Source organism: Camarhynchus parvulus, chromosome Z (assembly GCF_901933205.1).
Source record: "Camarhynchus parvulus chromosome Z, STF_HiC, whole genome shotgun sequence".
NCBI lineage: Eukaryota > Metazoa > Chordata > Aves > Passeriformes > Thraupidae > Camarhynchus > Camarhynchus parvulus.
In genome coordinates, this window is record NC_044601.1 from 29465567 (window position 1) to 29489248 (window position 23682).

General features: G+C 38.5%; 1 protein-coding gene across 3 annotated transcripts in view; it reads left to right on the forward strand.

Annotated features, from left to right (window-relative positions):
* The first annotated feature begins 560 nt into the window (after positions 1-560).
* The window catches only part of TMEM161B (transmembrane protein 161B), a 43163-nt gene continuing 20041 nt past the window's right edge, over positions 561-23682 (forward strand). Inside the window, exons 1-5 of one of the 3 annotated variants that reach the window (XM_030968410.1) lie at positions 561-1040; positions 9133-9236; positions 13993-14073; positions 18459-18556; positions 20227-20383. In XM_030968410.1, coding sequence (XP_030824270.1) covers positions 1038-1040; positions 9133-9236; positions 13993-14073; positions 18459-18556; positions 20227-20383 — 443 coding nt within the window. In that variant the 5' untranslated portion in view covers positions 561-1037. Of the gene's footprint in view, positions 1041-9132; positions 9237-9578; positions 13358-13992; positions 14074-18458; positions 18557-20226; positions 20384-23682 lie in introns of those variants that run through there. The other 2 variants (XM_030968411.1, XM_030968412.1) reach the window with 2 other exon arrangements.

A 23682-nucleotide genomic window follows, 5' to 3' on the forward strand; every position in this document is an offset into this window, starting at 1 on the left:
GAATGAGATTATCCATACAGATCCTTCCAACTCAAACCATCCTGTGATTCTATGAATTGCCCTCCTGGGTTTCTCAAGAGGCAGACAAAGCTTGACAAAATACGAACAGACGTTAAGTATTTTCTACAGAAATATTATTTATCTATTCAAGCAGAAAGCTCCTACTTGTTTCCAGCTCATGCATAAAGGACCACAGCGACGCATTTAAAACCGCACGATTTACGACAAAACTGTTGAACAACGCGACTGTTCCTCATGGCTGTTTTGGGACGGACTATCCAGGTGTATCCCTTTCGCACAGAGCCAGGTAGTGGGCAATACTGAGTATTCTGCAAGGAGAACACCTATTTCCCTCGGGCCAAGCGACTCCGCCTCGTTCCTTGGAGAGCCGCCCCTGGGTACCGCTAACCGCGGCCACGGCCGCGTACAAGCCCAGCCGCCCTTCCGCCCTCAGTCCGCACCACTGAGCATGCGCAGCGCCGGAACGGGAGAGGGCGATGTGACCTCAGCGCATGCGCACCCCCTGCTTTCCCCCCCACTCCTCCGCCGGGCTCCGTTCACGCTGCCTCTGTGTCAGAGCCCTCCCAGCTCCGCCCGGTCCTCTCCCGGTGCTCCAGCGGTGCCGTGCCTCACCCGGGGGGTCGGGAGTTGGAGAAACTCCGCGCTCGGGGCGACCTCCCGCGTCACGTGGTTGTGCCCTGCCCGGCACAGGCTGGCCGCGCGACGCCTGACAGGGCTGATGCCAAGGGGCCCGCGGGCCGTGCGCCGTGGCAGGCGTCTCTACCTTCTCCGGCTGTCGCTGGCCGGCGGGGGTGGAGCGGTGAGGCCGGTGCTGTCCGTCGCGGCGCCGTCTCAGCGCTCCGGAGCCCCGGCCGCGCAGGCAGCTGGTCGGACAGCTCTGGCGGGCCTTGTTCGCGGCGGGATCCCGGCGTGACCTCGGGGTGCACTGGTCGGGAGCGGCGAGCGGGCGGATTTATGTGCCGGGAGTGGGGACGAGCTGGACGGCAGCGGCGGCTGGCGTGGCCGACGCGGGCATCATGGTGAGCGGGGCGGCTGGGTCCGCTTGCCTTCCTTGAGTCGGGGCTAAGCTGTTGCAGGCCCCGGTCCCTGGCTGTTGGGACAGCTCGGGGGTTTGGGCGCGTCGGGGGCAGGGAGGCAGCGGAGTGACACCATCGAGCTCTGCAGTTGGCGCTCGTGAACAGAACACCTCGGCCTCTGTGGCCTTCCGCGGTCTAATGCCGATACGGTTCCGCTGCCCAGTGGTTGTTTCCCTCTCTGCTGCTTTTCTGCTGGGAAGTAGAGTGAGCCACTGCGCTCAGTGCTCTGTAACGGGGTTAGGATGTCTCTGTATAAATGCACAAGATTCTTTTCCCTCTCTATAACTACCTGACAGCAGGTTGTAGTGGGGTGGGGGCTGGTGTCTTCTACCCTGCCTGCAGTGAGATGCAGGGAAATGGCCTCAAGCTAAGAGATTGAAAATACAAGTTTCTACACATACTAGAAAAAAAGAAAGTTGATTGTTTGGGTGGTCAGGCATTGGAATAAGTTGCCCAACAAGGTGGTGGAGTCACGATCCATGGAAGTGTTTTAGAAACGTTTGAACCTGGTGCTCGGTGTTTTAGAAGTTCAGGGGTTACAGTGGTAGTGCTGGGTTGACATTTGGTCTTGATGATTCTAAGTTCTTTTCAGGCATTGATTCTATGAGTATAACTGTCTTGTCGGGTCTCCTTAAATCTTCTGTAAACGGAGTGTGTATGTGATCGTGGATATATCCAGAAACCTTTGCCAGATGCTTTGTTGTTCATTGCCACAAGTTCACTCTTGGTGCTCTGGATCATGTCGCAGCTGCGATGTGTACTATGGCAGCACGTGAGTGTTGTAGAATTACAGTACAGTTGGGGCTAGAGAGGATCTCATGAAAAGAGTCCCACCTCAAATTGCTTTTTACAGCAAGTATTTCAGCACAGCTACAATTTATTGGACTAAATGTAGTGCACAATAAATGACCTTGTAACACAGTAGAATGAGGTTTGGTGTAGTTCTTCTAACGATGTAACCTTGTTGGATATATGTTGCTTCAATAGAGCAGGATAAGTGTTTAATGAATATTAAATTATATAAAGATATTCTCTATAGAGGTATGCTGAATTTTGTATTTAGGTCTTAGCATTTAAAACTCTGGAATTGATTTGCTTAGCCTTGAATGTGCTTATATTTGAGATACAAGGAACAGAGTCTGCAGGTATAAAAACGTATTTTGTATGTGCCATTAACATATTTCTCTTCCATATGACTATATGAATGTAAGTGTCAATATGTCATTTTAGCTATGGCACCAGTGTTTGTTCATTGATCTAAGTCTTAAGAAATGCACTTTACAAGTATATTTTTGACAAAATTTGCCTTTTAACTGTTCTGCTACTTAGAAGTTTAATCATGTTGTTCCACTAAAGTAGTTTTTATAGTGTAAATTCTTATATATGAAAGGAATTGTAGTTTTTCTCATGAAGTCTTGTCCTTTTTTCTTTTTTGTTTTTTTTCTTTTCCGCAGGGGTTAGAATACTTATTCAAAAGACCTTGAGATGCTCCTCTCATTTGTAGGAGTCTGTGAGTGCTGTGGTCTAGTATATGAAGCTACATTTGGAAAATTGCAAGAAAAAAAGTTTTTCCTTTCAGTGTAGGTCCTTATTTAAAGTAATTGAGTGCTTGCTTGTGTTGCCTAATGGGGTTGAATGATCAGGCCCAGTTTTCTTTACTGTGTGCTGCAGTGTGAGCAAATAATCTTTGTGTGTGATTCCATGACATAAGCAAAGGCAAAAGATGGTAGTCTGCTTCTGTGGGAACTCAGCACATCACTCCAGATGTCCAGAGTCACCGAAGACCCCCTCAGGGGGCTCGGAGATCCTGGCATGGTACCCGGAACACCTGGTGGCTTGACTTTGATCCTTCTAGTGAATTGCGAGATTGGTATGGGGATTTGAAAGTTACACGAGTTTGAATGATGTATTTACAGGGTGCACACAGGGTGAAAATGTAGATGTTAAGATTTTTTGTATAAGGGTTATGGGGACAAGATGGAGGAAACAGGGCGTGTCTCATCCTTCTTCTTCTTGTTCTCCATTTTCTGCTGTGATGTTGGCACTTGGGGATTGGTTTAGAGTAGAAGTGCACTGTCTAACATAGGTGATAGGTATTGGAAATTAAAGGTAAATATGATGTATGTAGTTTGTAGTATAAAAAGACAACACTGCATTGGGGGCAGTCAGAGTGCTTGTGGTTGCCTTGCTGAACAGACCTCTGCTTGGCAGGGAGAAAATTTTATAGATAAGAAATAATAAACAACCCGAAGACTGAACATCAAAGAGTCCTGTCTCATTCTTCAGAGCACGGGGTCACTCCAAGACCACCCGACTTATCTCAGGGCAGAGAACAGACAGCTGACCCGAGATACTTCTATGCTGTTTGGAAGCTGTATTTTCCAGTTCCAAAGCAACAGGACAATGAAACATTGATCAGTTTCTTTTGTACCAAGAGCTTAGAAATCAGGTTATAAACATCAACACCTGCCAGGCTGGGACTGTCAGGACTCCTCTGTGCAGTTGCAATGCCGGTTAGGCCATGACTTTAAGCTCTGCACAAGTGTTCTAACACTTTGTAAGACCGTGGTGTTTTAGACTGGTCAGGGGAGGCGTTAAAGTCTTCTCACTTTTTATACTTGGAATGATTCCTGTAATGACAGAGCCTGTTCTTGAAAAAGCCAATCTTTTAGAGAGTGGGAACTTCTGTAGTTCCTACTTGTCTTATTTGTGGAAATACTGGGCAAACTAAATTTTGAAAATCTTGGAAAAGTAATTATGGAGTATAACCTTCTTTTCCCTGTGTAGTACATAATTTCTCTGAACTAGTTTTACTTATAATTTAATAATATATTCTGTATATATTGGTTTTCACTGCAACAGGTATTCTGTATTGCCTCTTCAGTAATAATAATAAATTTGCATTTTTATAAACGCCCTTGTTCTGTCCATAAGATTTCTATAGCAATAACGTGATTTGACTAATGACCACTAGTTCTGTAATCTTTGTACTTAGAGAGCCTTCGTGGTAAATGGAGCAAGACTGTCAGGTAAAATGCTGTTCACTGACTAAAGCTGTTTGGTTTCAAACAAATCACCTTGTTTTAAAGGGAGTCATGTAGATCTGAGTCCTTCCACGCAGCAGTTTATGGTTCTTCTTTGTCTCTGTGGAAAGACACTGGGCAAGAGAGAAGTGACCTTTGGGAATGAAAGACTCTGTGAGGGTGAGCAGTTAGGTGATATTATTGAACACCTTGTATATTCTTCATGCCCCTTTAAGCATCTTTTTTTCTAATTCAGGGAAGCCTTGGTCATGAGAGTTCTCTTAGCGTAGATTTCTTTTCCAAAATTAGCTGTATGAATGTCTGATTTCTACAAACCGTAGGATTTGAACTGCCTCAGATTGCTGATTATTGTAATGACTAAAGGTATTCTGTGAAAGTAGCCCTTTTCACAAGAAGCTTTCACTTTAAGATGTTGTACATCAAGCTCACTTTTCTTGGCCATCCTATATAATATTTTCTACTATTTTGAAAACAATTTTGAATTGCATTTATGTTTCAGGAGAACACTTTTTTGCTTTTGCTAGCTGGAGCTTTAGCATGGACATAAGGAGAAAAATTTTCATATGAAGAAAAAATTATTTGGGGAAGTCTCATTTACAGGAAAAGCAGTAATGTGTCAGCTATTAAATGGCATTTCAAAGTGAATTTATCTTCCAGACTTCACAAATACCATCGCACTTTTAAAATTGCAGGAGATAGGAGTATTTGTTATATTATCTTAAAAATCTTGGTGGCCACTACTATTACAATACCTTTTCAGTTTCTTACTTGAAAAATCATCAGCCATATTAGTGTGTTTGTGTGCTACCATTGAAAGATATTATTATGCCCTGTATTAACATCTGTAGGATACTCGGGTAGAGTTGTGTTAAAATCTTGTTTTTACAAGACTTGCCACTTAAGAAAGTAAGCAGTGGGCATTAAATTTCTGAAGGTGAAGTTGTGAATGGGATTCTACCAGCTGTTTTTCAGTCGTGCAGTTGTATCCCTACTGCAGTCCTGGTGCATACAGCAGTTGGCTTCAGCTCAAGGCCCTCATCTTGTAATGGAGGAGATGGTTGCTGTATGAGAACAAGTAGTTTCAAAGTCCTGTGTAAAACTGGATATTTGAATTATTTGTAATAGGTAGATAAGTGGTAAAAGGAAGAAAAGACAGAAACCCATGCCCTTTTACTACAGGTAAGGAGGAATAACCTTGGGCAAGGTCAAAATAAGGAGACTGGAGTGGTGTCTTTGCATAATACAATCAACCTTGTCTATTTTTTTATTTCATGTTCTATAAATCATGTAATGATGAAAAGAAAAATGTTCTTTAGGTAGAAGTACTTTTAAAAATTTGTTGAGGTTTTTTTTCTTACTGTGAGGTAGCTGTTGGTGTTTTATAAGTACACTTACTGTGTAGATAAGAGTATTGTAACTTTATCTTAATTGCTTATTCTTCGTTTTTGTCCTTCTACTAATCAGCAAGTCTGTCTCCAGGTATGTACTATAAAAGACTGTGGAAACCAAAGTCCGGGTTATACTTCATTCAACCTTGCACTTTTGCATTTTCGGCCTGCCATTTCTTTCCTACCAATTTTAAGAAATCTGTCAAGCTTCACATTAGTGTAACTGCTGAAACCATTCTTTTGGACCACTTAATGTGTTCTCTGCTATGTTTTATTTAAAGCTTTTATGTAAAGTGTGTTATGTTGTTCAAACAAAGGTAGGAATGCTATGGTTGCTGGAGGGTCAGGAGGTGAACATAGTCCTCAAGACTTCTGAGACACCTCTAATCAAAGATCTTCGCTGTGGCAGAAAGACAGCCAGACTGCAGTTCATTAGACTGTGTTGTTGCTGCATGGCTGTACCATTTCAGTCTTGTTTTTGACCAGGAGGTTGCTTGCCAGTCTGTGTTTTGCAGAAAAACTGACTTACATAGTCAGCTTTTGTCCCCGTGCTTCCCAGTATTAGAGAGATTGATAAAAATGTCTTTGATCAGCAGAATACAGACCTCTCTCTCTAGTGTCTTGAACTTGATTTCAAGTTTCAAGCTGCAAAGCTGAAGCATGATAAGGACATGGATGTATGTGGAATCAGTGTTGAAGGCCTTATGAAGTGGTTTCAATTCCACAAACTATTCTGTAGCTGCAGACACTTCATTTAATCTGTGCAGCAGTTCCTCATCTCTTAACAGTGAGTAGTGTTTCTCTTAGTTTTGAGTCAACCCAGTCACTAACTGTGTGCTTATTCAACACAGATCAAGTGGTAGGTTCCAGGGTTTGTTTACCAGAGGTCCTCAAAACCCCCTGCAGTGTCAGCTTTGACATTGAGCATCTTCTTCCTCAAACACATATCACTCTATTTCAGATATTCTAGATTTTTAAAGTTCTAGATTTCTGATGAAGATCTGAATCCTGTGTCCTCTAATGTACAAGTAGAGGATGTAAGATATTGGTGGAAACCAGCATCTAATCTTCATTTATAGTTCTAAAATTAGTTGTTTTGAATTTAAACTCATATTAGTGTAAAGTGAAGACTCAGAAGTTGGGGGAGACTTGATCTAGATAGAGCCTGAATTGAACCCTATATTTGGGGATGGAGGGAAAATGTGTTCTAGTATTGTAATATGGGGTAGTTTGGGGTGTTGTAGATTTTTCTGGAGTGTGTTAGTTAACCTACAAGTGGAGTGTAAACACACCCAGGCAGAAAGGTAGCGTTGGCAAAAAGTTGTGCTGTGCGCATAGCCTGTTATTTTGACTCACTGTATTGTCTAATGTGTTCCTGTGACTGGTGTTCTTGGTAGATTGCAGGAAGATTAATGCAGTGGATTTTTTTAAAAATTTCTTGTGACAGCTTTTCTCTATTAGTATACTGCTTGTGATTAAATACCAACCTTCAGGAATTGAGAAAAATGCCCACATATGGCATATATGTATATATAGATGTATATACATTTTTAATTGCTTAAAATGTAGAAAAATACCAGAAGGATATTAGGATATTTCCTCCACAAAGTCAAAATCAAATTTAGCAATATCATTGGGGTTTTAGGTTTGGTTGGTTTTTTTTTTTCCAAGTGGCGTAAAACTTGCTAGGTTATTTTTATTTTTACACTGAAAGATTGGTAGGTATTTCTATTTTTATCAAATACATCAGTAACTTTATGGGAATGAGCACTATAAATTTCTGCTGGAAACGGGAATATAGGGTGCAGCAAGGCATTCAGTGGCTAAGAGGAATTGTTCCTGATGGATTCTGTTGCAATGTGCAGGCTTTATTTGAGTAAGGAAATTTCTACGGGTACACTTTTAAGTAGTCTCTTGAATTCCAAGTATTGTAGCTCAGCTAGTGGACTTGCCGCCCTATATAAAAAAACCTGCCTCTTTTGCATCTTTTTCCCTTCTCTTGTCTTGAGTTAAGGCAATTTCTTTCCCTTACAGATAGGAAGCTCTAGGAGTGAATGAAGAGACATACTGGCATCTGATTAGGCTGTGCTTCTAATAAATACATTATTCTAGGGGAATATTAATGTAAGCTCACCCTGAGAGAGTGAATTCTGAGAATAATGGGTTAGTAGAGAGGCTGGATGAAGGGACAGTGATTTCTTGCTTACACTGGGTGGAAGTGGTTATAGGGCTTAGTGTGAGATGGGCAGAAGAAGCATTTGGTTTTAAAATGGTTTGTTTTGTACTCAAAGAGTATATACTTAGCAATTTAGTAATGTAAGTATAGCATATATATTATGCATGCAGCTGGTAACACTTTTTGTTTGGAGTGCACTTCTTTTAGCTAGGAAGCTGGTGGAATTGGTTTGAGTAATCTTATGTGCAGAACTATGCATAATCCTTAATAAAGATTGAATGTTCAATTATGTACAGCTCCTGATCCTGATATCAGTGAAATAGAACATAAACAAACGTGAGGTTTTACTTTTTGACATACCTCAAGGAGTTGATGGCACCAAAGTGTAGAAGCAGTAGAAATTCCAGAGGGAGGAGGTAAAGAGACTCTTGAGCGCCAAAAAAACTTGCTGGAATTTGACACCCTCCAAAGGTGTTACTTCAAAGTAGAAAAAAGTAGCACCTCCTTTTATTGATGCATGGCACTTTTTTGTGAGACATGTGGTAACATATTGAAAGTGTTTATAAATAGTTAAAGGATAATTTATTCTGTCTTTATCTCCCTCAGTCATGTTGAATTACAGATAATAATGTATATCCAGAACATTTCATCTGTCTGTGTTTTTTAATAAAAGCAGTATCTGCACAATTTGTGTTTTACTAAGGGAGAAAGCATTAAAGGAAGAAAAGAGTGCATGCACTTTCCTTAGTGCATTATTTAGGATGAAAGATTATACGGCTGGGCGAGGGTTGATGTAGACTTGTAGGATAACAGCTCATTGCATAGCAGGTGTTGGTAGAAGGGTTTTGGCTTATGTGACCATGGGACTCTGTTGAGGTGCAAGGACTGCTAAGACAGGACGGTATCCACCCGATCAAGTGGGACAAGAGCATCTTTGCCAATAGTCTTGCCAAACTGTTATTTAGACTAGGATTTAGAGAGGAAAGAGTTGATGACCCTTAAATCAAGAGGAAAAGGTGGTGGACTGAGCTGGTAATGTAAGGATGATGATGATGTGGAGAGGAATCCTTGAAAACGACTAATCAGAGAAGATAGAAACCCAGACATTTAGGTGAACAAAGAGGAAATGTCTGTACGTACATAATGAGGCCAGCGTTATGAGGGGGAGGATCTTAGACCTCTTCAAGGAGATTAGCTGTGGCGACCTGAGAATGCCTTTTCCCTTTGATGAAGTTTGTAAGTTATTGTAGCAAATTTCAGAGAATTTTTTTTAACAGCTTTAGCATTCTGCCCCCTCACTCCCCCCATTCCTCCCCAGTGTTATCATGCCTGTTATCAGACTGTTACTAAGTTTTTTTTTTTTTTAAAGATACTTCAACACCTTTCTGAAGCACTTACTGACTTGTTATTAACTTACTTCTCTACAGGGTGTGATAGGTGTACAGTTGGTGGTTACCATGGTAATGGCTAGTGTCATACAGAAGATCATACCTCACTATTCTCTTGCTCGTTGGCTTCTCTGTAGTGGCAGGTAAGATAAGTGTGAATATGGTAATTACGCATCAGGGTAGTAAAAGTAAAACATAATGATCTTGTTTGGGTTTTTTTAAGTAATTGACTTTTATTACATTTATTACCATAGCATTGTTACACCTGATTTGTGGGCTCAAGGCAAAATGATGGTGTTGCTGTAAAAGAACATACTTGTTTGTTGCTATTAATTTGTATCAGTCACAAAGTTAATTGTTGTTCAGCTCCTATATTAAAGGTACAAGGTACATCCTTTAATATTAAAAAAGCTAAATTCAATACAATATACTGAAGAATAAAAGGATTTTCTTTTCCTCTGCACTGTCTCTGTGTTATTGATAATCTACCTCCTGATTAGCCTTGCATATGAAGAGTGCTTAGGTATTTATTAAAAATTGTATTCCTTTTTAATATGTCAAAGGACAGGATTAATATAAATTTCAGTACACTACTTCCTTGTAGCAATAGATCAAACAGACATAATGAGTTGCAAGGGGAGCATTCCCTGTGTCACTGTATCCATAATAACAATTTAAAACAGCAGCTGTTTTGAATATGAACCACTATGTTAAATATTAAAAGGAATCATAGGTACTGTGTCTTTTCATTTGGTAAGAGGAACACTTTGTATGATTAGCAGGTAGTGTGCTGTCTGTTGTAACTGTTAAAATTTTGAGAATATCAGATCCTTACTGCCTACTTTCTGAAGGAGTATCCTTGAATAATAATGTACTCCGTAGGAGTATTAACAAGTCTTTGCATTGTGTTTTTTCTCTGCATCTCAAATTATCAACTTGTTCCTTTTTAATATTCCAGATTTCATCACCCATCAAGTTGCTAATGAAAAGTGACTGTAAATGTTGTTTAAATGTATGTTAGATATAACAGAAAATAGTAATTGTAAGGTGGATACCACAAACAGGAATCATACTCTTAATTGTTATGTGAAGTTTCACTGTTAACCATATTGGCAGGGTATTGATCACCTTTCTTGTGCTCTAAAAAGAACATGACACTAATCAATATGAAACTGGCTACCATTTGTTTTTAAGGTGTGTCACTGCGAGAGTCTTTTTTATCAGCAGTTATCCAAATTGCATATGATACCTTTTATGTCTAAGATTGATGTAAACTTTTATTTGAAAATTTAAATATCTAATTGCTCTTGCAAAATAATTTGTCAGTATTATGCCCATGTTCTTAATTTTTGTGAAGTTTTCACTTACGGTATCCTTGTTTTAAGGCATGCCATGTGCCAGTGATAGGGAGAAGTTTGCTGTTCGAGTATTTTTCAAATCCATTTCTGCATTTATCTTCACACATCTGCAGATTTATAAATACTTCAAGCAGGATTTCAGCACTTGTGCTTCGTTAATTCTGCTCTTACTGAAGTCAATGGGAATTTTATTATTGCCTTCCATGTTAGTAGCTGGTTGTTGCTTTTCAGTTTTCTTTTATGTATCTCATAGCTATTTTAGTGTATTGCAATTTCAGGCGCTCTGAATAATTCCCTGAATACAGGAATTGTATAAAGAGTCAGAAATAATCCTGTGGTCTAGAAATAAGAATAAGTCAGAAGATTCACTGCAACAAGAATCTGAATTTTAATGGTAGAAAGAAAAGCAGTTATTTTCTTAGTTAACTTGATAACTAAGGTTATCTTTTATCTTTAACCCATTTCTCCATAGTCTTTTTGCCAGTGATATTTGACAGATCTGTGTGGGTGGGGTGGGTTTTATAGAGGATTTTACACACATAAGTGTGCAGGTACAGGCACACTGCTAAAGCAGTCCATCTGTCTAAGGAAAAATTACCACATGCTCCTCTTTACCTTTGTTAGTAAACTTCAACTAATCTTTGGTATCCAACAGTGGTTTTTAAATGACTTTGTTTGAATGTCCTGCTTCCAAAGGATTAGGAGGCAAGATAGATCTGAAATGTCTGTAGATAGTCCTTGCTAAATGGGAGGGAGGATAAACATGTTATCAGGCAAGACAGAAACTTTAAATGACTAGTTTGTTTAAAGATGATTGTTGTCGCAGACATCTTGTTATGAAAAATCCTTTCTTTAGGATTTTTCCTTCTGAGAAGCGGAGACCTCGGAAACAGTGTAAACAATGGTTATCTGCTGTTGTGGAATGCAACAGGTGGATCCATGATTGGTCTCCTGTGGATGTTTTGATTCAGTGACCAGTCACGGTAGAGTGGGCTCTCGCTCTTGGTCCGAGCCAGCTGCTTTAGTTATCATTCTTTTCTATTCTATTCTTAGCTTAGCCTTCTGAGGAAACCTTTCCTTCTATTCTTTTTAGTATAGCTATAATGTAATATATATATCATAAAATAATAAATCAAGCCTTCTGAACATGGAGTCAACATTCTCGTCTCTTGCCTCATTCAAGAACCCTTGTGACCACTGTCACAGTTCGTGTTTATGGGAAGTTTGTTAAAAGGAAACAAAGACTTCTCAAAATCTAAAAGAATTGTTAGGATAGACAGATTTAAGGTAGTTACTTATTAATGGAATAAATAGCTATCATTGACTCTTGAAGAGCAATTTACATAAATTTGTTAAGAAATATGAACTTTTTCAATCAGTGCTATTTTCAGAACTTGAATGCAATTAAATAGATTCATTGAAATATTTGACAGCCTAAATATCTGCATAGGCCTTGCATCATTTTTAACTAATAAAACATTCTCTACCAAAACATTGCTTTCTAAGTCACTCAGGTATTTCAGCTACTATGTTTTCAGGCCATGTCAGGATAGAGGAAAAAATTGATATTTTGTTATAGATTCGTTAATGACCTTTATTCAAATTAACTAGGGCATGTCTGTGTGTCTGTTGCTATTCAGACTGACTTGGATATGTCAAAGCCACAAGGTAATCAGTTGTGGGATTTCAGTTTTAAGCATATGTAAGCTAAAACAGATGTAAACTACTTTTTATTATCTCTGTCTTTGTGAAAATGTTTGTTCAAGTCTTTTGGTTTTGAGATTTTAAATGCAAGATGTGTAGGGTTTATCAACTGAAAAATACCAAAACTCTTTATCATATTAGTTCTAATTAGCTATCACTTGCAATGTCATTTTGTAGTATAATTAGGGGCAAATTGTGGTATAATTTGTGGTTTGATTTATGTTAGCATGCTACACAGAACAATAATTTTGTCTGTTCTGCTGCATTTGGTACCAATTCTCTCTCTGTGCAGGAAAGATTTTGAAAAGTTTCTTTGCACGTAGGTGGCTTTCATCATTAGATCCCGAGTACAGATCAGGGTGATGTGGTAAATGACAAAACAGGAGAATATATCTCTGCTTTTTCACAGTTGCTTTGGGTCATGTGTAGGACAGAAGTTAACATCTCCAGAGTAGTTTGACTTGGATGAAAAGGTTGTTTCTCTGATTTATTTGTGTCTCAGTCTTAAAGTCTCTTTTGCAGCAAAGTTTGCAAATCACAGATCCCTCAACTGTACTATACATAATAAAAATAAATTAATGAAGTAACTTTTACTTATACAAAATTGAGTTCATTTTTTTCCCCATCCAAAACTGTGTTCATGCAAAATTTGTTATATTTGCCATTTTCAGTTTTGGAACTGGCAGTGAATTCCTTCAATGGAAATTTGCAGTGTGCAGTGGTTTGACGGTCTGTTGGCTGGTATTAGCGTTCTCTTCTCTTGAAGAGTTCCTAAGATGAAGGAAGCCTTTCTAAAATGGAGCCAGGAATTAAGTGTTATTAAATGGCTTGAGATTGTTTGAGTTTTGATGCCTTCCAAATTTGCCTCTGCTAACTTTTTGAAATTGCAGCTGACATCATCTCTAATTCACCAGTATGGATTTAAATGGTCCTACTTCGTGAAGTTTTCTATATGTGAGGTGGTGGTTGAGGGTTGCTTTATCATGTATTGACCTGTGTCATCATGTGTGACAATTAGTGGCCTTCTACTTCCACACACATTTCTGATGTCTGTCCTTGTAATACTTGGTCTCCTTTACTGCAGCATTTCAGAGTGGAGATCATAGTGATATGTGGAGATCATAGTGACTTTCCGCATCAGGACAGAATGTGGAAAAGGCTTGTTTCAGCTACTAAGATTTTTGCCATACTTGGAAATTTAGGTAAAATATACCATCTTAGACACTTAACCATCTCTTTTTGTCCTCTTCAAAATTTCCGTGCCATTTCTTGCCTTTTAAATGAATGAGCAATTAATGGTGCATTGATCTACGAAAGTGAAAAGACTCGTAGGTCAACTATGTGTAAATTAGTGATTTTTTTAATAGCACTTTTTCTAGTAGAAGATTATTAGATATTTCAGATTCTGGGAAATTACTGGGTTTGGTGGGGGTATAATATACTTTATTAAGTTGTTTAGAATATGGTTCTAATGAGTAATTGTAGTGGTATAATTATTCTGGTGAACTTTCCCACCTTGTATGACTGTGTTTGCTGTATTTGATGATATCTTTAAAAGTTGGTGTTCAGAGACCTGAAGGGCTTTCATGTGAATGACAAAGTGGCAAAGCTTTCTAGTTATGTATAAATACCTCATTTGCTGTAGAGAACTGAACTCTAGCTGTTGTTCGGTTCAGGCAGGGTTGGTACTGACACACAAAGGTGTCTTGCTTAGAAGTGACAAATTACAGGTGTCTTAGTAAGTATATAAATCTGTGTTGTTATACAGTTTTTTGAAAACCATGCTCCAAATTGCTAATAATGATATTGTTTTACTTGAGGTTTTCTTTTTTTTTAGCTTACAGTGGTATCAACATCCCACTGAAGAAGAACTGCGGATTCTTGCAGGGAAGCAAAGAGGGAAAAGTAAAAAAGATAGGTAAATACTCTTTTTAAGCTTGTCTTCCTCCACCTTGGGGTTTTTTTTCAGCATTATATGGTTCATCTAGTAACTTTACCAGCCTACTTTTGTCTTAGCATGACTTAAAAACTGCTAGTTGCATATGACTGCCCTGCTTGCATTAATTGTCACAGTTCTTTATCAAAATATGTTTTATCACTTTAATGGAGTTGGACATTCCCAAATTGTGCAGAATTGGTTAATTTCTGTCCACAAAACGATCTGTGAAATGCTAATTCAATGGCAAGTTTTTTTAGTGAGTGTATGCATTTAGATGGAAACTGTGGAAACAAATATTAGGATTGTAGCTTTTCATCTTGAAGTGAGAGAAGAAAGATTTGAGTATATTAGTTTCGCATAGGATTACTGTAAGCCACTGCTCTTAACACAGCTGTGAAAAAGGCAAATGGGCTCCTAGGATATATTACATTAAATGTTTCTAGTGAAGAGAGAGGGAAATATTAAGCCTCTTGGACAAGACACCAACGTGGAACTTTATCTGGATTACTGTGTACAGTTCCAATCACTTGTGTTCAAGAAAAATAAAATTTGTATGTGAACAGGAAAAGAGAGCTGCTGGGATCATCCAGGAAACAAAGTCTGTCTTACTCAAGGGGGCTAAAAGAGCTGGGCTTTCTGAATCTATCAAAAGACAACTGAGGGGATGGAATAGCTGTCTATCAGCTTAAGCTGGAAATAGATTTCTGGTATTCAGACATGAAGTTCTAAACAGCTGTACTGAAAGTACAGCTGCATCAAGAACTGAGACATCTTGAGGTGGTGGAGCTGTCCATGTTGATGAAATATGTGTAAATTGGCTTTGTTTAGAACCAGACAATCCACTGTGGGGGTTTTTTTGGCAACACAGGAGGTTTTTTCCTAGCTCTGGTTCTTCTATCCCAATATGAACTCCATTATAAATCTTAAGATTTGAATTAATCTCTCTACTGCTCATGTAATGTTAATTGTAATTTAATTTTTCTTCCTGTTTCCTAGCTCTTAAGCAGCATGGTTAGCAATTGTATTTGCCTCTTTTAGGTTGGAAAAGACCTCTGAGATCAACCTTTGATCACATGTCAATTGCAGCCCTGAGGGCCACATCCAGTCATTTGTTGAAAACTTCTAGGCATGATGACTTCACCACATACTGCCCAAGAAGGGCAGCCCATTCCAATTCCACGACAAAATTCCTCTTGAGGTCTATCCTGAACCTCCTCTGGCACAGCTTGAAGCTAGGTCCTCTTATCCTGTTACTAGTTAACCTCGAGAAGAGACCATCCCACACGGAGCTATTGCCTTCCCTCAGGCAGTTGTAGAGAACAAAAAGGTTCCCTGTGAGCCTCCTTTTCTCCAGGCTGAGAGCTCCCAGCTCCTTCAGCTTCTCCTCATCTAACTTGTACTCCAGACCCTTCCCCAGTTCCATGTCCCTGGACTTGCTCGAGCACCTCAATGTCTTTCTGGTTGTGAAGGGCCCAAAACTGAACACAGGATTCTAGATATGACCGCAGCAGTGCTGACTAGAGAATACAGTCACTGCCCTGGTCCTGCTGCCCACATTATGTCTGACACAGGCCATGATGTGCTTGTCTTCTTGGCCCTCTAGGCCCATGCTGGCTTATGTTCAGTCACTGTTAACCAGCAGCCCCAGATCCTCTTCCGCTGGGCAATTCTCAGTGGCTCTGCCCCATCCTGTAGCACTGCATAGGGTTGTTGTGACTCAGGTATAGGACCCAGTACTTGGACTTGTTGAACCTCATGTCATTTGTGTCAGCTCAATCCAGCCTGTCCAGATCTCTCCCAAGAGCCTTCCTGCCCTTCAGGAGATCAACATTCCTATCCAACTTAGTGTTTGGAAATTTACTGAGGGTGCCCTCCATCCCCTTGTCCAGATGATCTCTAAAGATCTTGAACAGGATGGGGCCCAGTACTGAGCCTTATGGAAGGCTGTGAGTGACCAGCTGCCAACTTGATGCAGCATCATTCACCGTCATTCTCTGGGTTAAGTTGTTCCTTGTAAAGTAGTAATTTTTTTTTTACAACATCCCTTAAAATTAAGAATGTCTTTTTATCTTAACAGTTTTCTGTGACAAAAATGAGGCAAAATAATTGTGAATAAGAACATAATTTATAATTATCCATGTAACCAGTGATATTTATTCATATGTGAAATAACTTTAATTATGTAATTATAAGTTTAGGTCCACCTGTAGGAGCCTTAAACTGAAAAACACAATTGTACTGCCACATAATAATTGTGCCTTTGCTCTTATTGCCTTTCCTCAGCCTTGCTAGTCTTTTGCAATAGTAGTAGTAGGTGGTTGTACCAGGGTGAATGTTAATCAAAGGGGAATATAAAACTTCAAAGAAACTAAAGCAGTAATGTGGAGGCTTAAATGATGTTTTGTTTGCTTTACTTGTTTAACTGCTGAATGAATAATAATTTATTTTTTAATCAATAAGTGTACCTCTGTGTCCTTGAAAGAAGTGACTCTGGTTTGTGAAGAACCATAGTTAAGTGGGAATTGTTCCTGTTGAGTTGGTTTGGATTTACTGATTTAGGGTGCACAAAATGGATTGTACATCTTCTGAGTCATCCCAACAAGGAGATGTGAAACAGATAGTGTGAGAGAAATAAAGATGCATCTGTTTTATACTCCCCATGATAAAGAATACTTTGGAGAATAAAGAATCTGCTTTGTCAAGACACTAGTCTTGCAAAGTATATCACCAGCTCCTTAAATACACTCTCAGTCTGAACTAATTTAAAGAGAAATGGTAAAAGGAGATACAAGGAGCTTGCTTGAAAATTTGCCTTAGAAACAGCTGTAGTGTGAAATTTTAGTTAATTTTATTCAGTGCATATTACCCTTTAGTGTATTATACTGTAGGCTTTAAGAGCACAAGAATATTAGGTGGGTTTTCTGCTTCTGAATTGTTTGTATTATACAAAATTGTTAGGCTTATGAAAAAGTCCATAGCTACTGTGAATTACTTTGAACTAAAGTATTCAGTGGTCCTAGGTATATTCTGTCTGTGCCTCTTGGATTGTGGGGCCCTGGGATAATTAAATTGTAGGAACACAGAGTCTTGTTGATCTCAAATGGCTTCAGTGGTAAAAATGCTCATCTCACTCAAGATGATAGTACTCCTGGATACAGGTAGTAGGAAAAAAATCAGGAGTACAGCTGCAGGCATGGAAGTACACAGGAGCTTGCAGGTAGTCTAGTCCTTGGGCAGTGTTTGGGACTTCTTCTGTAGATTTGCACGACTGATTTTTTGGGTAGTAGTTTAGATTCCTCTCTATAGTTTGTCCATTAAAATTCTTGTGCTTCAGGTTATGCTAAGCATAAATATAACTGAAAAATTTTATTAATGTTTTCTGCTTCTATTTTCCTCTCACATATGAGCTGAAATGAAAGCATTCCTGAAAACTAAGTTCATGATTGATTTGATTTCTTTTTAATGCTTATATTGCAATAATTTGTTTTCCTATGGAAAATCCACCTCTCATTTTCTAATTTCAGAGGTGTATTGTAAAATGTGGCAGTTTATTGTTTTTTTTCTAGCCTTTTAGAGGTCTTAGGTTTTAGGTATGGTTTTTTAATGTAGCAAAACATCTTCTGATCTCCTTTTTTTTTTAAATAGTGTGAGAAGGAAGTTTTACATTAGTTACTAATGCTGGTCTACCAGATTAAATTCTTTAACTTTGTTAATCTTCTTTTAAGAGTGTGCTGGGTTTTTAATTTAAAGTCTTCTAGTATGACTTAATTTCAGGGAAGTGAAAATCATGATATTGGTATAGTTCGAGAGCTCCAGATGAAAAGCACCTTTTGGTCTAAATACACATCCTTTTAGATTAGAAAGATATCTTAAATTTCCTTCGCTTGATGGCTAGTAGGTTGGACCTTTCAAAGATCTAGGTTAGTTCAGGTCATGTGATGTACCTGGTTGTTGTGACAAGAAAGACTGATGCAAGTTTTTTTTTTCTTTTTTTTGACTTGGTGTTACCACTGTAGTGGTGGTGTAGTTCTGAATAGATAAAATCAGTGGGCTGAAATAAATACTGTCTCCTGGACCTTGATCCAATACATGCTCAGATTGAAGCAGCTGGAAGCCATTTAAATCCATACCACGATACTATGTCAGAGTCTGTCAAGTTATAGCTGGGAGCCATTGACATATCTGGTTGTTTTCCAAGATTTTAACTTGAAGTTCTACTTTTAGTTAAAAAGATTAAAATACTTGTATTTGGAAAAAAAAAAGCATTCTGCATTTGTCTAAAATTTGGAATGTCATTCTATATTGAAAAGCTTTATTTTGTCATACCCATGCTTGTACTATCTATTTATTTCTTTCTTTTACAGAAAATATAATGGTCATATTGAAAACAAACCCTTAACCATTCCAAAAGATATTGATCTTCATCTGGAAACAAAATCTGTAACAGAAAGGGACACTATTGGTAAGAGTATGCAACAATAATACATTATTTCAAATATATCCTGATTCTTTCTATCAAGTGTTTATTTGTAATTAATGCTGAAATGTCTTTTTTGTAGAATGTGAATGAATAGAATGCAAAACTGGTCATAAATGAGAAAGCAGGTAGTTGGGCTGAGTCTCCTTTATTCTATGAGTGACGGTTAATAGCAGTGTTGTGGAAAAGGATGAGAAGATGAAAGCCAACATAAAGCACAACTTTATCAGTTATAGCAATATGAGACAGCACTTAAACAATCACTTAATTGTCTATTCAAAATAGAGTTTTTAACTTTGTACAAGAAAGTAACAATTGGCAGATGTCAAGTCATACTTTCTGCTCATCTAACGTAGGGTATGTGCTGTAGTATTGGAAACTAAGCCCTTTCAGCCATATATCTCAAGCATTCAGATAAAATGCTTAAAAACAGCAAGCGACAGTACAGAAATATGCAACATTAAGTGTTTTGAAGGAAGTGGAAAGTATGACTATTATTTTTAGATGGTAATTTTTGATTATTAAATCATAATCAGTCATTCTGTACAGAAAGGTCATATATGAATATGTATGTGATACATATTTCTACCTACTTTTTTATATTTATATGTACTCTGGATAAATATAGAAAGAAAGGATGTATATTCTCAGCTTAAATTGTGGGAGACAGAATGTGTGTAATATAAATGAAGTTTTTGAAGTAAATAAACAAAACATTCACAAGTTTCAATTAGTGTTACTTACCTGAAATTATGTCATGTAATTGTCAACCGAATGATACAAGATAGGGTTTGACTGTGTTTGAAAAATAATATATACAATTTGTTTGTAAATCTAACCAGATTGTTAATTCCAAATAACAAGTGTAGGACTTGGAAATACTTAAGCTTGCCCAGTTTCATATCTTTGCCAACACGTAGCCTGTAGTCAAGTAAAACGTTCAGTAGTGTTTTCTCACTTTTAAATTGTGTACATGTAGGGAAAGTGTTTGGGGGAGACAATTTGTGTTGTCACAAATGGTTCTTTGAGAGTTTCCAACACCTGTGGGAACTCTCTCCATAACATCTAGCCTGTATGCAACGCAGTATGATTCCCAGAATTTTTACAGTGAAGTTTACACAATGATTATTGCTTTATAGGATGTATTAACAAAATCTCGATGAGCAATCCATCAGGTATCTTAGATGGTGGGGTTTGTAAAATAAAAAGTATTGTTTATTTGTAATATAATAAACAATAGCCAGTGAGATTTCAATCTTTAGCAAAGGGTCAAAACAAACCCTCTTACCTGGAATTGCAGCCAGACTCAACTGGAAAACCTTTTACTCTCTGTGTTGTGAAATCTAAATTAAGTATGCTTTTTGGATTTAGGATGTTAATGTATAAAAGCTGAGGTGATAAAATAGTAAAACCTCATAGCCTTATAAATTTGAGTAGTTATTAAGTATTGGATGACAGAAGTAAAGAATGACGTTCACATTTTTGAGTAACTTTTTCATTGTTGCATTTTCCTTGGTTGATCTTGGTCTACCTAAATTTCACTTTAATACACTTAATACACAGTTGAAAACCTCTTTTAATTGCTGCTCCATTCTATATATATCAGTAACTGCCTTAAAACATACCTTTAACATTCACAAACTTATATTTTTCAGCATTGCATTACTTTCCAGAATATCAGTGGTTGGTGGATTTCACTGTTGCAGCTACAGTTGTGTATGTGGTGACAGAAGTCTACTACAGTATTATGAAGCCTTCACAAGAAATGAATATCAGCATAGTATGGTGTCTCCTTGTCTTGGGTTTTGCAGTGTATCCTTTTCGATTGTGTTGAATCGCCCTCTACCTGTTCCAAATAGTTTACATAATTCTGCAGTTCATATAAATCTCCGTGCCACTGATGGGCGGGACACAAAAATATTTGGCGTCCGGAAAAAGGGTCCTGTAAGCTAATGCCATTGTTGAATAATATATATGCTGTACATGCTCTTTGCAAATGCTGGTATCATTAGCTTGCTAACATTAATACCAGACCGTTTAGGAGAAAAATGCATGTATGCAAAGATAGTTAGTGTTCATCTGTAGTATGTAGTGGTTCTAAACTAACTTGATTTTGTTCAATTTGGCAATCAGAAATGGTTATGTGTACAGAAAGTACAGCTTTTGAAGAAGTTTGGAAATTTAGTGTGCTTTTTTTTTCAATATGTTTAATCTGATGCTTCTTGATCAGACTAGCACAATGATGTGTATACTAGTTTACTGCAAAAATACATGTGTGAATTTGTAATTTTAAAATACATTCAAGGTATTCTAAATAAGGTATGTAAACAGTTGTAGAAACTGAGCTCTGTGAAAAGCTAAACTCGCCTCTGAAACTGAGGGAAACAGGAGTGGAGTATTTAGGAAACAGGCATTATCAAACCATAAAATGTTTGTTTTGTTATGGAGGAGGCAGTTAATTTTTAAAATTATTTTACTGGAAAAGGCAGTATCACATATAGATGCTTGCATGGTAATTAAGTGTGTACCACATACGAATCCAGACTCGTGCTTTAGGGGGGAAAGTTGCAGTTTAAAGATATGATTGGAGATAAAGCAGTGGAATGGAATAAGGGCTTTTAAGAGAGCAAATTATAGAAAGGTGAACTGGAAAGTAAATTGCTACAGCTCCTCTGCTCCTTCAGCAGCTGAGAAGAGATAAAATGCTAAGTTACAGTTGATAAACCTCTTGAATATTCAAAATTGTTTCCTCTATATCAATGGCAGCTTTAAAGATTCTTAATGTGTTGTGGTTTGGTCAGTTGCTTAGTAATATCAGCAGTAGCTGCTGGTGTTATATAAAACCTTGAACTCTAATGTTTGTTTACATTTGGCTAAGAGTTCTGAATATGCTTCATGCTTGTCTGTCCTGAATAATTATTAAAATGTGTGACGCCTTTATAGCATGGACAGGAGCTCTTTTCTAAGTAGACTGGAGCATAAATCATAGAATTTCTCCAGAATTTTTTCCTTGTAATGTATAAAAACTTGCTAGAAGAGAAAGTCAACTCACATTTGGGGAAAAGAATGTCAGTTAGCATGCTTCCAGATCAGGTATTTCAGGTATTTGCCCTTAGACATGTCAGTGAACAGATCCATGGTCCAGAAGGTGGTTTTTCTAGTCTACTGTGAGAAGAAAATCAGTGTCTGGCTCTTGGGGCACCTTTTAATTGTATTATAGCTATAGTATAGATAATGTATGATTGTTGCTGCACATCCTTTATTTTATTTTTTGGTGTGAGGTTGAGAATTTTAGTTTTGTCTCTGCAGAAGGAAGGAGAAAGAGGTGGCTACTGTTTCAAAAATCAGAAGATAGCCAACACCTTTCACTCAGGTTTTTAAGGATGAGGGGGTGTTTAATAGAACTAATGGAAAAAAGAGCTTCTAATACAAAAGCCACAATGTACTCTTAGATTTATCGGTGACAATGCCTTGTTTGCTTCATCTCTTGTATCTCAGGAGTAATCAATATAAATAACCCTATAGTAGTTGCAATTCTAGGTGTAACAGGGTTGGTGAATTGTATATTGCAGGAAGAGGTACAATACAGAGGGTATTGGTAACAATTCCTGTGGTCACTGGAGCCTAGTTAGATGAGGTTTCAGAAGGGGTTCATTCCTATGTTGTGACATCAGGTTTTTGGGATGCAGAGAATACTTAAAACTTACTCAACTACTCACTAACTCAATCTGTCAAGACCAGAAATTATTCTATAACAGAAAATTCAGAAAAATTTTCTTGCCTACATATTTTTGACAGAAAGCAGTCAACATGATGTGTCAAAGTTAAATATAGAGCAATTTTGTGTTTTGTTGACAAATGTTTCTTCTGTTTCATGCCAGTGTGTTAAGAGGTGAAAAGTTGTACTGAGGATACAGAGCAAGTTTGAAGATGATAGAAAACTTGGAGGAGCTGTTGATTCCCTTGAAGGCAGGGTGGCCCTGCAGAGTAACCTCAACAAATTCAAGCCCAAAGAGATATGGGTAATCACCAACCATTCTAAGTTCAACAAGGGAAAGTGTTGGATTCTGCACCAGGGATCAGGCAACCTTGGTTGTATGGGCAGACCAGGGAACACGAGCCTAGAAAGTAGTGCCATAGAAAAGGACCTGATGCTGCTGGTTGACAGAAAGTTGAGTGGGAGTCAGCAGTGCCCTGGCAACCAGGAGGGCAAACAGCCATGAGGAGAATGAAGGAGGGGAAGCTATATGAGGAGTGGTTGAGGTCACTTGGCCTGTTCAGCCTGGAGAAGAGGAGACTGAGGGGAGTGACCTCATTGCAGTCTACAGCCTTCTTGTGAGGGAAGAGAAGGGGCAGACACTGATCTCTTCTCTGTGGTGCCCAGTGACAGGACTCCAGTAAATGGCCTGAAGTTAAGTTAGGCCAGGGAAGACCTGAAGTTACGTGTCTTGGTTTGGAAAGACAGGAGTCTGCTAAGGAAGGCAGGAGCCTCCCCTGAAATGGAGAATGTGAACCCTCCCCAACCCTCTGAATTGCTATAAATTTTAAATTGAGGGGTTCTCAGGCAAAAAAATAGGAGAGCAGGAAATAATAGTTCTTTAATAGGGAAGGAAGAAAATAAAAGGATAAAATAAACAATGCAGTACACTAGAACAACACTGACAGAATCAGAACCCAACCTGACACCCTGTGGGTCAGGGTGTTGGTAGCAGTCCAATTGAAAATGTGGCTGCTGTCCTCCTGAAGTTGTCAGGTGTGGTTCTGTTGGGTTCTGTAGAGAAGGATGTATTCTTGCTCCGAAGATCCAGTGGAAGAAGAGGCAGCTGCTGTTCCTGTGGGAAATCCAGTGGAGAAAGCCGTGCTGGTGTCTCAAAAATCTGTGGATTATATCTGGGTAGCAATGCTTGGCTCCTCCCTCTGGGTGGAGCATCTCACAATGGGATATTATAGTTCTTATCAGTCATGCAGTGATATTCAATAGTCTGTTATCAGCAGATGTCCCCTCCCGAGGGAGGTGTGATTGTGGTCACTCAAAGAGAGAGATAAGGCAAACTGCCCACTTGACAAAAGATAATCGGCCATACAGATGGTAATGGTATACATCTTGCATT